At 49.2% G+C, this 15,988-nt stretch overlaps 1 protein-coding gene across 1 annotated transcript; it reads left to right on the forward strand.

Annotated features, from left to right (window-relative positions):
• Nucleotides 1-1,217, forward strand: KRP23_12695 (Style cell-cycle inhibitor 1; the record flags this gene model as incomplete). Its single annotated transcript, XM_067883321.1, has 4 exons — nt 1-16; nt 78-288; nt 371-1,037; nt 1,116-1,217. 4 exons carry the CDS (start codon nt 1-3, stop codon nt 1,215-1,217), a joined length of 996 nt encoding a protein of 331 aa, XP_067739603.1.
• Nucleotides 1,218-15,988: the final 14,771 nt, after the last annotated feature.

A 15,988-nucleotide genomic window follows, 5' to 3' on the forward strand; every position in this document is an offset into this window, starting at 1 on the left:
ATGGGGCGAGATCATCGTGCGTTCGCTCTCTTCTCCTCTCCTGCAGGGCTCTTCTAACGTCTTCGTCTTCTTTACAGGCGACAGGGGCCGCAAGCCGCACACGCACTCGAAGAAGCTCTCGTCCTCCTCCAGTCGCAAGGCCAGCCGCCGGTCCGAGGATGAGCGCCACAAAAGTCACAAAACCAGTCGCCATGAAGACACAAAACTGCCCAAAGGCACAAACAAAATCTCGGAAGAGGACTATTTTCTGCGACAGACGGAGTTCCGAGTGTGGCTCGCACAGACAAAGTGCGTTGCTATTTCTTTTAGATAAAGAGACTATCTGGTCTTATTTTCTTCTTGATATGTTATGATCTCCTGTTTCTATCAGGGGCAAATATGTCGATGATTTGTCGACGGACGAGGCGACCGAGTTGTTTACGGACCAGTTTGCCAAGAAATGGAACCGGGGCAAGTTGTCCACCATGTTTTACGAAGGTTTGCCGGACGCGGTGGTGGAGCAGACCAAGCGGACGCGTCATCGCTGGGGGTTCGTCGCCAAACTGGGAGAAAAGGAGAAATTCGAGCTGGCGACGGCTAAAGACTCGGTGGATGTGGCCACAAAGAGAGAAAATCTGCTGAGTTCGGGGGGTAAGCGGGAGAGTGTGAAGGGCCCACAGTTGGAGGAGAACAGGGACAGCAGCAAGAGCAAACGCAGAGCCAAGGAACTCGAAGAAGACAAGGAGGAGCAGTGGAGACGTCGCAAGCTGGACCAGAAAAGAGAACGAGAATATCGCGATACGGTCATGGACGAACTGGCACCCAAAGCTACAGGACGAGAGGCTCAGATTGAGAAGCGACGACAACTGAGCCAAAAGCTCCATGGTGCGGCAAGAGATCGGGATGATGCACGGGATGGCCTCGATGTGAGCGAAGACTTTCTGATGGGCGGAGGTCGAGGAGATGGCGACGAGGAGTTCAAGCGCCGGATGGCTCAGCGTGACTCGACGAGACGCCGCAAACAGGAGATGCAGGAAGAGAAGCTCGCGGGTCTGAAGGTACAGCGTTTCCAAATGACGGGTTTGGTGGTGTGAGTTGCTCAGTCTTTTCTTATTGTGTGTTGCAATTAATTCTAGGCGAAGGAGTCCGCACGGATGGACAAGTTCCTCGAGGATATGGGCCTGGCCGGACCTAACGCCAATGGAGGCAAACCAATGACTATAGTCCCACGCCGATAGGTTGGTGCCGACTCGAGGGTATCAACAACAAGTTACTGGGCAACAACGACTGCGTAAGGTGATGTTTCTTGCGCCATCCTGGCCATTGGTGCAAACTCCTGATAAATTCAGGTAAGACGTTTGCGAGTTGCTCCAAAGTTCTGTTTCTCAAATAACGTAAGTACAACGCAGTCCGAGTCGAATTTATACAACTGCGTTGCAATTTACCGAGTGCAAACCCAAAACTGCAGCAAGATGTACTGTGCACTTTGCATGAGTGCATGTACTCCTTGGTACGATACAATACCTACATGTACATCATTACCTGAAGATATGCCAATAGAGACTGGTGACCACACTGTCGTGACGACAGTCTCTCCTCAGAGATACACATTTCGGATCGGCTGGGTAAAAAACATCGGAAATCCCTCTGTTATGTAGGCTGTGTGGTAAACACCCGTACTGGAGTATTACGTGGTCATCCTCTTGGCATGAGGCTCTTGCTCCACAAATTAGTTGTCCGTGAACAGCTCTCCTAATTACTACTCAACATTCTCCCGAGTACCGGTACTCTCAAAGAGAACGATGCGTCTGAGCTGCGTTGGGCTGCTAGCTGTCGCACTCCTGGCCAGTACCGATACGGCCACCGCACACAAGAAATCGGAGATTATTCAACCGGACTCCCTGACTCAGGCCCGTTTACACATCGCGAATCACGATCAGCTCGCTACCGTTGGGTTTCATCGCTCACGGAGACGACGACGGTGAAGAGAGAGTGAACCTCCCAAGCTTCGTTATTGAAAAGGCCAAAGCGTTGGTTTCGACTGCCACCACGAAGAAACTCCAGACCTGGCTGAAAAACGGGAAGTCCATCGACAACGTCTTTATTCGCCTGAAACTTACGAGGGCTGGAGATAAACTACTAGACAACCCGCCGTTCACGACGTGGCTTACGTACGTGGACGATTTTACCGCCAAGAATCCTGGCAAGACAACGTCAGCGATCGCTAAACTTACGACTTACTACGGTGACGAAGCGGTCGCGAAGATTCTCGACGCTGCGAAGAAGGTCGCGGGGACGAGGGGAGTGGCCACCACGTTGGAGGTCGCAGTCACCGGGTGACGCCTTCAAGTTACTCAAACTAGATCGGATAAAGCCCTCAAAGCTGTTCGAAAGCCCGATGTTCGCATATTGGATGAAGTTCATGGATGATTTCCACAAGTCTTTCCCTGGTCAGATTGTTCCTCGGACCGTATTGGCGACTATCTACAAGGACGAAGATTTGGTAAAGGCCATTACAGCGGCACAAAAGAACCCGAAAACGAAGGATCTGGCAAACAAGTTGGAGACTGAGGTGCTCACGTAGTTCATCTTCGCAGAAAAGGACCCGGCCGCTGTTGCCACACTGTTCCACGTGAAAGAAAAGACGGATGCGAACTGGAAACGTTGGAAGAAGTACGTGGAGGACTACAACGCGTACCATCTGAGAGGGATCACGATCTAACTCGTCCACGCAGTTGCGAAAGACCGTAGTACGTTGCTTGTAAAGCCTGTGCGCTTTCTCTCTCATGAACCTACCCTATTATAATATGAATATATTGAAGCTTGGTACTTGAAGTATATGGATAAGGTGTCGAAATGGCCAGCCATAGACTACAGAGGACAGGTATTTCTGTCTCAAATTTGGAGAAACTGAAACCTTGTTCATCAGCGCCAGTCACTGAGAAGACGTTGGGTCAAGAAGTCAAGAAGGGAAGACCTCCGAAAAGTGCGTTTGCGAGGTTGAAGCTAACCAATGCGGAGGACAAGCTGTTGGATAACCCGGAGTTCATGAGGTAAGTCAAGTACATGGACGAATTCAATGTGAAGGATACGGAAAGTGTTTCGGTGATCCCGACCTTGACGGTTTAAAACTAGGGCGACGAAGCTCTGTCCCAGATGCTGATTGGGCCCCCACGACCGAAAAGATTGCAACCAAGTTACAGCCTGAGCAGATTCAAAGTTGGCTAGTGAATGGAAGGTCTTCAGGCATCCGGTCGTACAAACATTTTTTAATGTACAGTGTACTTGATCCATGTTGTGAATGTTACATCTGTAAGGACTTTGCACAATTTGCAGGACCACTTCATGACAGCATCAAGGGAAAGCGTCCACGAGAGACTATTGAACTCTCGGACGATCAACTCAAGTGCTTCAAAGAGCTTAAACGCCGGTTAGCCTCACCACCAGTTCTCGGCCTTCCTGACTTCACAAAACCTTTTGGTATTCGCATGGACGCCTCGAATTTTGCAATCGGGGGAGTCTTGTTTCAAAAGGAGGGAGGGCTAGAGCATCCAATCGCGTATACTGGCCGGAAGATGAAGCCAGCAGAACTAAACTACCCTGTTCGAGAACAGGAGTTGCTCGCGATCATGCATGCTCTTCGAGTATGGCGTGTGTATCTTCTTGACCGACCGTTTACGGTCGAAACGGATCACAAAAGTATTGAGATGATTCTGACTCAGAAGACTACAAACCGACGCGTTGCACGATGGTTCAATGAGCTTGCTGAATTCCAGCCTTTGTTCAAGTGGATTCCCGGAGAAACGAATACCGTGGCTGATGCATTGTCACGAAATCCAGAGTTTGAACTGAAAGCTGCTCAAGTAAGCTTACAAGAGCTACTGGAAGCAGCCAAGAATCGTGAAATTGTGGCAACGATTGTACCAAACAAGGTGACAGTGGCCCAAACGGCGAAGTCGATGTATTCGTGGAACAAGGATCTACAGTGGATCATCAAGAAGCTGAAGCAAGGGGATGAATTGCCTAAATACTCCTTACAGGATGGCATTCTTTTCTATCAAACTGCGGAAGACCAGACTCCACGATTGTACATCCCTGATGACGAAGATCTGAAGAATCGAGTCATTTGCGAGAATCACGATGCAGTAGCAGCAGGACACCCAGGGTTTTATAAGACCTATTTGGCAGTACACGAGAAATACTACTGGCCGAAGATGATGAAGTACATCCAGCGCTATGTCAACACATGTGAAATGTGTCAGCGCAACAAGGCGAGACAAACCAAGCCGCCGGGACTACTTCAACCACTAGACATACCTTCGGGTAGGTGGACAGACATCTCAATGGATTTTGTAGTGTCACTGCCTGTCAGCACCAAAGGTTGCGATGCGATTATGGTAATCGTTGACCGGCTGACAAAGCGAGCGAAGTTCGTTGCGACGAAGACAACGGACAACACCACAGATATCGCTAACGTGTTCATGAAGAATTATGTAAAGGATCACGGTTTACCCAAAACCATTATATCCGATCGAGACACCAAGTTTACGTCCAAACTTTGGCAGAGTATTGTGAGTGCGCTTGGTACGCAGCACAACTTGTCATCGGCTTTCCGACCCCAAACAGATGGACAAACGGAACGGACAAATCGATTTATCGGAGATTATCTTCGAGGTGTCGTCAACCCAGCTCAAAATGACTGGGATGAATATCTCCATTTGGCAGAAATTGCCTACAACCGACGTGTACACTCCACGATTCGAATGTCGCCGTTCGAAGCGGATCTAGGATATGTCCCCTACATGCCAGACGATGTGGCATCAGATCCGGAGTTTAAGAAATTGGAGAAAACAGCGCAAGAGTTTTTACTTCAGCAAGAGACTCTACTCAAGGTCGCACAAGACCGTATGAGCGAGGCGCAGGAGCGTATGAAGTATTATTACGACAAGAATAGACTTGTCCAGAACTTCGAAGTCAACGACATGGTGCTTTTAGACGGAAAGAATTTGGATATCCGTCACAAGGGGTATGCCCAGTCGAAGAAACTCGCTCCACGATACATTGGACCTTTTCCAGTGATAAAGAAGATCTCAAAAGATTCCTATGAGTTGGGATTATCGAAGGGATTAAAGTTGCATCCTGTGTTCCACACATCATTGCTGAAACCGTATCGCAAGGACCCAAAGCGAAGGCAGCAGGTGAACAAAGTCGTGTTAGCCGATGGAACCGAAGGACAACTCGTTGAAGCGGTGATTGATCACCGCATGTACAAGGGAAAACCGCAGTACAAGATTTGGTGGCTAGGTGAATTCAGAGCTGATGCAACCTGGGAGCCCATTGAGAATCTAAAGCAGATTCCTGGGCTCATCGACCTCTATTGGAAATCCAAGAAGCGACCGAAGCCATTTTCAAAATAGGCATCTTCTTGAAGGGAGGTCATGTGACGCAGTTGCCGTCAGCGGCAGGTATTGCCGCAACTACAACCAATCTGGTTGAACAATAAATTTTCGTATGCATGTCTACCAATATCTGAATGGCGCAAGATATTCAAGGATAAGAACAAGAATCTGATACGTCCGATAATCATTAATTTGATTGGTCTAAATCATCAAGATTTGATAATATCCAGTATGGGAACTGGATTTTTGATGAAACTACAACTACGTGGATATTTTAGACAAGATCATTGGTAGAACAGATAGCAGCTGAGATTAGAGAAGGATAGGCTTTAGGGTAGGACACTAGTGGTCTCAAGGACATCCGTAAAAGCAAACAGCTCAATCTCAATCACTTCTCAATTTGCTTTCAATAGCAACAACCCCTCCACCAACCTCGTCACCTGCCTACCCAAGGACCGCACGTCGGACACGCCAAGCAAGACCTTCCTCGGCGCAAGACTGTTACAGGGGACCTGTCGACCGCCCTCGTCGTCTTCGCCAGCATCTGCCACGAACTGCCCGAATACGGCGTGGGATTTTGCTACTACTGTACGTGTAGCTCTACGTGGTATATGGTAAATAGGTTGCTGCTTTGGCGTGTATGCATTAAGGGCGCCTGCGCGGAATTCGACGCGATTTAAGATGCCATCGCGTTGAGCACGTCTAATCGAGCAGCCCGAGTACGACGTGCGAGTCGACTCAGTTATATGAACGAGCTCCGCCGTCCCCATCGTGCTCGTCGTTCACAGTCGTGTCGTCTATTATGTTATCACAACTCACCGAGGTTAAATAACACAAATCCCTCATCGTCCCTCAAATTCCGTCCAACATCGATTGGGAATTTCAAGTTTTGGCGCAATGCATTTGTGACCGTCAATGTGTTCAAGCCACGCATGTCATTCAGTTCGTGGGGGCTACTGTATTGGATCTGGCTGCAGCTCGACAAAACTTGTGGGACCCTGCGATCGCGTTTTGCTGAAGCTTTCAATCAGGGCTCCCGATGATGGAATTTTTATTTATGAGAGTCGAGACATAAGTTATGTCATCTTGCTGCTGCGAACAGCAAATAATGGCACGTTAGTGGAGTGTGCATTGCACCCTCAAAAACATGAAATTCTTACTTTGGAGAGGTCTGTGCGAGAATAAAAACCTACTTTGCTTAGAAGTTCTAATGACACCATGATTTGACGGCTTGAACGACTTCATTAGAATGAAGGCCGAGCTTTATAAATTATGCATCGGTGCCTCCACAATAAATAATGTTATGGTCTTCAAGTCTGCCAGAAAATAAATATATTTATGATTTCATAAGAAATTATGTAAAAGACCATGCCATAATCGGGAGTCCTGATTTCATCAAAGGACGGTCGTCATTTCCCCACGGTGATTGCGTGGCGCAAAATAATTCCGTACTGTATGTGAACTTCACGTTGAGAACACGTGCGTGCCAGTTGGGTCGGAGAGTGGGGCCCTTAGTTTAACCAGAGGCAACTGCAGCTTTGATGCTGCCGGCCACATCTTAGATTATGATTACCACTAGACAAGTTGCGTCTATTCAAGCGATTTCGACGTGTGGGAGGTAATTTCTTACCTTATCTGCTGAGGTCTATTCAGCTATCATACTCCCTAAATATCCTACGGAACTTCATTTCAATACTGTTCTTCAATTGTCATCGCCCTCCCGCAACTACATTTGTCATTTCTTCAGCATAAGGTGATACAACAACCTAGAAAATCGAACTCGAAAATCTGTAAACTTTTGGCCGGAAATCTGTAAACTTTTGGCCGCATCGTACGTTCGCGAGACGAGTAAACCACTTTGACAAATTGTGACGTAGATTCAGATTGATACTTTTTCAAATGGCGGGAGCTCTTGTCAACCTTTCATTGCGCTTGAAGAATATCAAACCTGACAAGCCTCCCCGGAACATTCTGCTCTAAACCAGTAAGAGAAACTGAAGGCCTGTAGGAGTCAACATGCGCGTGCTTCGACGAAATGATATCAGAGTTCGTATATCCGCGCTCAACTATCTTCAAGGCCACAACCTTGATATTGAAAATTCGTTTTCATTGAGTGAGCTATCAGGTACGAAACCATCGGTAAACTATTCAGGCTTTTAAAAGAGAACAATTTAATTGGGTACGAATTCTCGCGTCCTGTCGCCGGATCCAGATTCAACATGTTCTTGAAAAAGTAACCCCCTTCCAACAAAGTGCATGCTCTGTAGGCGGGACCTCCTTCGCCGCCTCCAGCAACATTACCGTTGCTCTTCGAGAACGTCTCAATCATTGCTATCTTCGTGGGGAGACGCTCATTGAATAGGTTAATGCGCCTGACTCAGGAGCTAAAGAATAGGCTTGATCATCTCTCATTTAGCATCAGCGAAAAATTGATTATCATATTTCCTACGCTGTTGTCATACGTGCTGTCCCGCCCCTAATTGCCGTTTATAGGTCTAGTTGTAGGTCTCTGGAGACGAACTCCGGAGATAGGTGGACCATCCAACCTTTAATAAACAGCGTTTAGCGGACATTTCCGTACTAACGTTAGGGGCTATTTCTCTGGCCATCTATCCTTGATAAAGCACTATCAGTATCGGTGTAGTAGATGCCAGATATTTCATCTTGGTATCACCATGCCTACGGACGGAGCTACCCCAGCGTAGACGTGATCACAGATAACCCAGATGCATCAGACAGTCGCCAGCCTCAGGCGGTGGGGCGCCATATTATCTACCGGTCTGGCTGCCAGTGCCTGGCCTGGCCTACATCAGGAGCTTAGCATGTCGATGTGCATGTTGCCTTTCGGATTCTGTCCACTACATTCCATCTCTCTCTTCGTCAGCCTTGGGGATGCCTGTGGGCCAGAAGCAGAGCGTGCGTGACGTGCTGGTTACCATCAGACCCGGACCTCACTTCTCAACTTTCCATCTAGCTATCAACCCATCAATACACTCGGCTTAGTTCCGTGCGGAGTGGCTCCCGCATCGCCGTGTGTTTACAAGTTGGTACTTCTACCCGGGAAACACTGCAATCAGGTTTTTCGTAGTATTGTTTGACAGTCAATTTCACGCGGAAATCGCTCGTGCTCTGCAGGATAGAAAGACGATTTCCAGTTTTGTGAAACCTGAATCGCTGAAAGTCCGTGGGCGAGGTATCTGTATGCCCAGCAATACGGAAGCTGTTCCGTTTGTAGATTGGTGGCGACCTGCTCTCTTCGCTTCTTGAAGCATCTCAGTTATAGATGATAGTAACCGGAGGGAGGGGGGTTAAGAGGTCCTCTATTTGTGTTTAAATGATAGTAACCGGAATATGTCTCATCATGAGGCTTCTTATAGGCTCACAAATTTGTCCAGGTGTTCGGCTGCGGGATCGTAGAACGTTGACTACGCCCTGGAAGGAGAGAGGAAAATACAAAAATCTTCAGCACTGGCTTAACGGAAGAAAATCTGCTGTTCGTGAGGCCACAGCTTTAATAATGCAGGAAACATGCAACCTGCAGTTAATCACTTGGCTCAAGATTTGAGCTCTAAGATGCTTGAAATGACAGTCTCGTCGATTTAGATATTGATAGCGACGAGGTCAATCTCAACTAATCGCCGACGCAAAAAAATCTCACGGAATGCCCATGCACTACAAAAATACTGCAACTCGAGAGTTAGCTATCCAATCGTAAATCTAAACTGAAAGTTTTTGTTTATCAAAAAACAAACTCCGAAGTTGATAGACCGATGGGACTGATTCTAATTCAACTCAACTCAACGAAAGTAATGTCGCCGATGGAGAGTTGTCAACAGTGACGAAATTCAGACGAGGAGAATCGGCGCGATATTACAGTCTTCACAACTGGTTCAAAGCACCATTCAAAAACAAACGTAGTTCAACCTACGCATTTTTGCTTCATAGCGGAAATGCGGGCGCGGCGATGGACGAAGATAGCTACCTAGAATTGCAGCATACAGAAGTCGCCAGGGTTTTCTCCACTCTCGTGCCAAAACTGAATCTGCTTGGCAATTTTCCTTACTCTCTCCGCAGCATCACGCATCTTCTCCGCATCTACATCTCGTAGTACACATATTTTGTCAATGTCGAAATTCGCAATTCGTACGAACTGCCATTTGCGGCTCGAAGGCAGTTTGTCATCCGGCAACATTCATTAATTTATGCGAGCGAGAGATACAAGCTTAACTTTTGGTCACATGTCAATCTCCAATTAGCAGGCGGCGCTCTTCGGTTAGTGCAGGAACGGGAGGCTCGGCTCACGCAGTCGACTCATTGGTAAATGGATTTAACGTCAAGAACGCATTTCATGAAGTTACTCGTGAGACCATCAGGTAAACTTGCTATGGTTTGTTGGCGATGGCAACTTTTGATTTCCCGTCAACTACAATCATCATAGAATACAAACTCCACCTTGATGATGGAGGATATGGAGTTTGTGTTCTTTTGATTATATTTTAGTAATTAACCCTTTCGCGAGTCGCAGGGATAAACTATAGTATAGAAAGTTAAGTAACTCCAAACTAAAAGGGCGCAAAATGCGCCCTTTTAGTTCCTAATATAGACAGGACGTGCAAACAAATCACAGGGGATGCAATCTGAGGCAGCCAATACTGTCCTAAAAGGGCGCAAAATGCGCCCTTTTAGCAATGCCTCTGATTGGCCAATATAGGAGCTTTTCGGTTGCGGGTAGCCTATACACCGCTGATTGGGCAATAATAATCGGTACATTGTACCTATCCAGTAATTTACCCGTCATTTATTATATGGAATCCTCGTCTATGAACGATGACGCGCCTCCGAATCAGGAGGACGCGCGAGCACGGCCAGCAGTATGCTGAAATGGTCGCTTTGATATGGCAGTACTGATCGAGCACCGCCGTTCTGCGGAGGAAAGTGTTGGTGTCGGAGCGACCTCAAAGCCCGCCTCCGATTGCTCTTGAGGATTTGGTTCGTGTGGGGCTGCCATATCAATCATTCAGAGCCTTCAATACGCGCTGCACGACTGATTGGCAACCAGCATGCGGCCAAGATATGTATATACCTTGTAGTTTGTATGATTCGGTCGAGATGTGTATCTACCTTGTAGTTTGTATTATCTGAGCTTCGACCTGCATTTATCTTGCAATTTGTATTGATATATGTAAATCAGCATGTCGGCATCTGGCCGCGCGCGAAAAATTCGGCGCGAAAAATCCTTGTAAAATATTATACCCGGTGTATGATGGTACTTATCAAATCAAAACTCAATATATTTTAATTACTTGAAAACCTTTATAAGTTTACGATGTTACGACGTACAGCAGCCTTCTATTTCGCCCTCACTTTCGGAATGAGCAAATGGTTGGCAGAAGGCGAAATGAGGTTCAGAAGCTAGGAGCGCGCAAGCGTCAACGGCTCACGGGGTCGTCACAAGGTGGGTCCGTTGCTGCTGACACAGCGACTAGTCTTGGTGGCGTCGCTGTGTTTAAGGACGCGTGGGTGCAGCTACGCAAGAAGGGTTGGTCTGCAAAGCCGCCGTCCAGCAAAAGCCTAGATTCCCGGTACCGGTATGTTCGGCCAGGCGGGGACCCAAAAGGACAGGAAGGTGTCGACTTTCTCCTTGGCGAATTTGCCGTACTCCAGTTCGTCAGCGCTGCAACCGGCGTCCTGCCAATGGAGCTACCCGCACATACCGGACCTACAGACGTCACAGTGATCACGAGTGGTAAGTTGAAACGGTGAGGTGATATTGCTGCTAATATTGCTAATGTTGAGACTGCTTACGTTGTGCAGATGGTGCTGCGAGTGGAAACGGAGGTGCTCGAGCGGTCGGTGGAGGCGGACGCGCGGCTGGTGACAGTGACGTTCAAGCACGTGGTGGTGGTGATTGTGACAGTCGTGGTGTACGCGCGGCTGGCGGTCGTGACGTTCAAGCACGTGGTGGTGGGCGTGGTAGGCGAGGTGGGCGCGCGGCCGGTGGAAGTGACGTCCAAGCACGTCGTGGTGGGCGTGGTAGCCGAGGTGGACGCGCGGCTGGCGGAAGTGACGTCCAACCATGTCGTGGTGGGCGTGATAACCGAGGTAGAAGTGCGGCTGGCGACGATGACGCCCAAGCGAATGGTGGGGGTCGCGGCGATGGTCAACTCGAAGCTACCGTAAGCACGACACCGACTCGCGTTCCACAACGAAATGTCGTGTCTCCGAGTGATGTGACTCCAGCCCGGACACCACCTGTCTTGCTGCAAGATGTTTACGTCGATAGACTGGTGGCCTTTTCACCTGAAAAGTCGGTGTGGATGAAGGCTAAGGTCTACAGACCTATTGGCACTGCGTACATCGTTGGAAGGGTGTGTCGTCAAGTCAAGAAAGGCAAATTTGCTTCATTGTTTCAAGTACGTTGGCTGGACAGCCAATTCCAGAGCGCCGTGGAGCATCTCAGTGTGGGTGCTGTCCAACTGGGCATCAAGAACTACGTTGCCCTCACGCGAATCAAGAATCCCGACTGGCATGTGTTGACGGAGCCTGATTCTTCCGAAGCTATTGAAGTCGGTGATGCCGAGTCTGACCTCGTAGCAGCAGATGATCTCTACGAGGCTTTTGATGCATCGGAGCTTCTTCCAACCAGCCTGGACGAGGTTGAGGCAATTCGGAGCATGCGGTTTGAGCCGTCAGCGCACGTTGAGGCACCTTCATATTTATATGAGCATGCCGATGGGACTACGAAGACCTACTTGCGTCCGGAATACAAGCACCTCTTCGATCACTCTGCGAGCTCCAGTTTCTTCGCGTACCTTCCGCTGTATTTTTGGCGCCAAGTCCTCCACGAGACGAACCGTTACGCCGCTCTAAAAGAAGTGAAAACGTCTACGCCGTTCACACTGTCGGAGCTGATGGCGTTCCTCGGGATTATGTTCTTCATGGCAGTCAATGAAAAAGGGGAGTACGCCAACTACTGGGGTCCCCAGCCGGAAGACCTTATTTTTGGTGGGGCTACAACTTCACTAGACATTGTGATGACTCTAAACCGCTTCAAGTTGCTTAGAAGATGCCTGAGCTTCAATGCAACTCCGACGACACTCGAGAAGGATGCTGCTGCACGTATCCGGCCCCTGCTCAACCTGCTGAAAATAACCGGTGGGCAATACGTCAACGTCGGTAGGGATGTCGCCCTGGATGAGGCAAGCGTAGCTTGTCGCTCTCGTCAAGGACGCCACCTCATCGTGTACAATCCCTTAAAGCCAACAGGGAAGTACCATTTCCGACTGTACATGATCTGCTGTTCGAGCACCTGGATTTCATTGAACTACAGACTTCATTGCAACCAGAGCGACATCTCCGATCGCTTGCATGGTGTTATAGGCCAAGTGGAGGCACAGGATCTACGTGAGGAGCTAGAGAAAGTGTCGAAGATTCGACAACACGTTCTGGAGGTGGCACGACCATTTTTTGGGTCCAACAGGGTTCTTAATATGGACAACTACTACACCAGTGTTCAGCTGCTCCAAGAGCTTCGCCTAAAGGGTCTTTACGCCAGAGGAACGATACGAGCAAACAGCAAACACTTCCCCAGCCACACTATCCTCCACAAAGACGATTGCGTGCGCGGTGATCACCGGCAGGCTGTCTCCTCTGATCATAGCATGCTTGCAGCCTCGTGGTGTGACGGAAATGTGGTGAATATGGTGTCGAATGCTGACGCGTCAACTACCACTACCGTAAACCGTATGATAGGAAATGAGAGGCGAGCTTTCTCGGCTCCTGTTTGCGTTGCTCGATACAACAGGAATATGCAAGGGGTGGATAGACTCGATCAAATTCGAGGACGATTCTCTATTGCGGACGGGCACTCCTACAAGCGCTGGCATAAGAAACTTGCCTTAGCGCTCATAGATGTTGCAAGATCGAATGCTTACTTGACACGACGGCTGGCAAAGCCCGATTCTACTGCACGAGATCCCCATCGAGCGTTCGTCACTGAATTGGTGGCCGAGCTCATCAACGGTCAGTGGGCTGAAGCGCCTAGCGAAGGTCGTATGCTGTACACAAGTCGTAATGCTGAAGAAGAGGAAGATGCATCAGCCCACGCATGCCCAGTCATGCAAACTGAGTCAGGCAATAGGCTGGCAGTGAGTGGGTGCGCCTCCGTGGCCTCCAAACAAATATACGCGGAGAGGAACAGGAAACGCCGAAGCTGCATTGTTTGTCGATGGGAGGGCCGGTACCCGACCGAGGTAACTAACTACTGCGTGACACACAGTGTGTGCCTATGTCGAGTGGTGCACGTTCAAGCCGCGAAGCCGTGGATGTGCCCGCAGATTGAATTGACGTGCTGGGAAAAATTTCACCAGTTCTACGAGCCTCAAAGCTTGTTTACAGACAAGGGCAATATCCGGCGACACTCTCAGCTTACCAAACTTCGACAAGATGCCTCCCAAATTGAGACCTCACCAACAGCGAAGCCAGGTGCAACTCGTCAAATCCATCTGTAAGTGTAATTGCTCGTGTACTTGACGTTGGCGTGGTCACCGCACAGCTCGTGGACTTGGCGTCGGTGTGGTCGCCTTCTGCTGATGAAGATCGAGGCGGCGTCTGTGCCGTGCAGCTGCTGAACTTGACGGAAGGGTCGACACCATCGTGCTCGTGAAGATGGCGGCGGCATCAGCGTTGTTCTGCTCATGAAGATCGCGCCGGCTTCGGCGCCGTGCAGCTCCTGGAATTGATGTCGGGGAAGCGCCGTCCTGCTGACCTGCTGATGAAGTTCGTGACGGCGTCAGTGCCGCCCTGTTCGTGAAGATTGCGTCGGCGTTGGCGCGGACCTGCTGATGAAGATCGACTTAGGAGCCTTGCCGACCACGCTGTCTAAAGAAAGTGTATGTAGTTTGAAACTTAGGCTTTATTGTAAATATAAATTGGGTGAAGAGACGACTTCCAACTACATGACGCCATTACTTCACGCACTAACGACCAGTGAGTGCAAAAGATCTCCGAGCAGGAAGCACGGTGTCTGGGGCAAAAGCGAGAAGTTGCTGCTATTACTCGTGCATTTGGCATCACAGCGAGCTCACGCGCGACGACTAACTTAGCATCTTCCTCAAAGAGGAAGATATTCGCAAAGATGATGGTTGCTTCGCACGTGGGAGCCTGTGATGACAGAGCAGCATCTCTCACGTCTGAGGCCTTCAAATACACCTTGCGAAGCTGAGGTAGAGAGGCTGCATAGCGCTCAATACACGCTTGACCAAGTGAGCACAACTCGGCACGAAGCTCAACTCCAACACAGACGCGGGCACTTGTCATGAGCGCGACTTGGGCGACAACATTGCCTATTCCTGACCCAACATCGAGGAAGACGTCACGGACACCAACGGGACCTACAGCGCCAACGATGGTGGAGACACCTGGAGGGAGGATCTCTCCAGCATTGTCGTGCACACGACCTGCTGGCTGCCGTATATCTCCGGCGCTGATGCTCCCAAAAAGGGAAGCCATTACCTGAGACGCTTCAGTCGGCGTCAGCATGGAGTGCAGATATGAAGAACGGGAAATCGCTGCTTGATCTGGACTCGCAGTCATCGGATAAGCGGGCGATGACCCTGCTGCTCGTGTTCGACAGACTGGTAGTTGAGGTCGAACTTCTGGTACTGCTCGCAAAAGTCGTCCCCGAGCGACACTGGAAAAGAAGCACGGTGGGAAGTCTACGATTCTCCTCCCATACGTGCGCTTGAGGCTAGCTAGCCTCAAGCGTAGCTGTTGCGCAGTCCGCTTCTTCTTGAACCGGCGTGCCACGTAGTCCCATGTGATCCGGATTCCTTCGCGCTCAAACTGAAATGCAATCTGGACGAGGGCTTTATCCTCCCAGTCCTCGAATAGCGTGCGCATGGCCAAAGATAGAAGAAGGGTGTATGAAACTTGTTTTTAGTATAGTAGAAATCGACTGGAAGAGGGAGGGAGGGAAGATGGGCGGAAGGGGGGGGCGATATGCACTGATTTCATTTTATGTCCACTATTTGGCGACATGTTCATGGCGACGTTGCACGAAGACGTCCATTTTATCGTTTTTATGTTCAAGTGACGGCGACGTGGCACAATATACTTCGTACTTACCAGACACAACTGGAAATATAACCGCTAATGCCCAAATTTACCCGTATTATTTTTGTACCAAGCGCTCTGATTGGTAGTAACAATACACGATAGCCGAATTCGAAGAGGGACCTTAAAGGGCGCAAAATGCGCCCTTTAAGGAGGCACATTCTCACCGTATTTTGTCAATAGCCTTAAAGGGCGAAAAATGCACCCTTGTACCGCGAAAGGGTTAAAACAATAGCGATTTAGCGTTTATATTGAAGACAATACCTGCCTTTTAGCTTGTCATGAGCAGTGGTTCATTGTCGCGAATACCCGGGGTTGTTTTCCAAAGAGGAAAGTTTATTAATGGGAAAAGCTATCATGTAAAATCTGCGAGCTGCTCGCCTACCTGCGGCCTGCTCGCCTTCATGCAGTTGAGCGCGTGCCTCCGCCCACTGACGCATCGTGTCACGTGCATTGAGGCCAATAGTACCGTACACGACACGCCTCATCGTCTCTGC

The sequence above is a fragment of the Phytophthora ramorum genome, assembly GCF_020800215.1.
Source record: "Phytophthora ramorum isolate Pr-102 chromosome Unknown Phyram_PR-102_s0015, whole genome shotgun sequence".
Lineage (NCBI taxonomy): Eukaryota > Oomycota > Peronosporomycetes > Peronosporales > Peronosporaceae > Phytophthora > Phytophthora ramorum.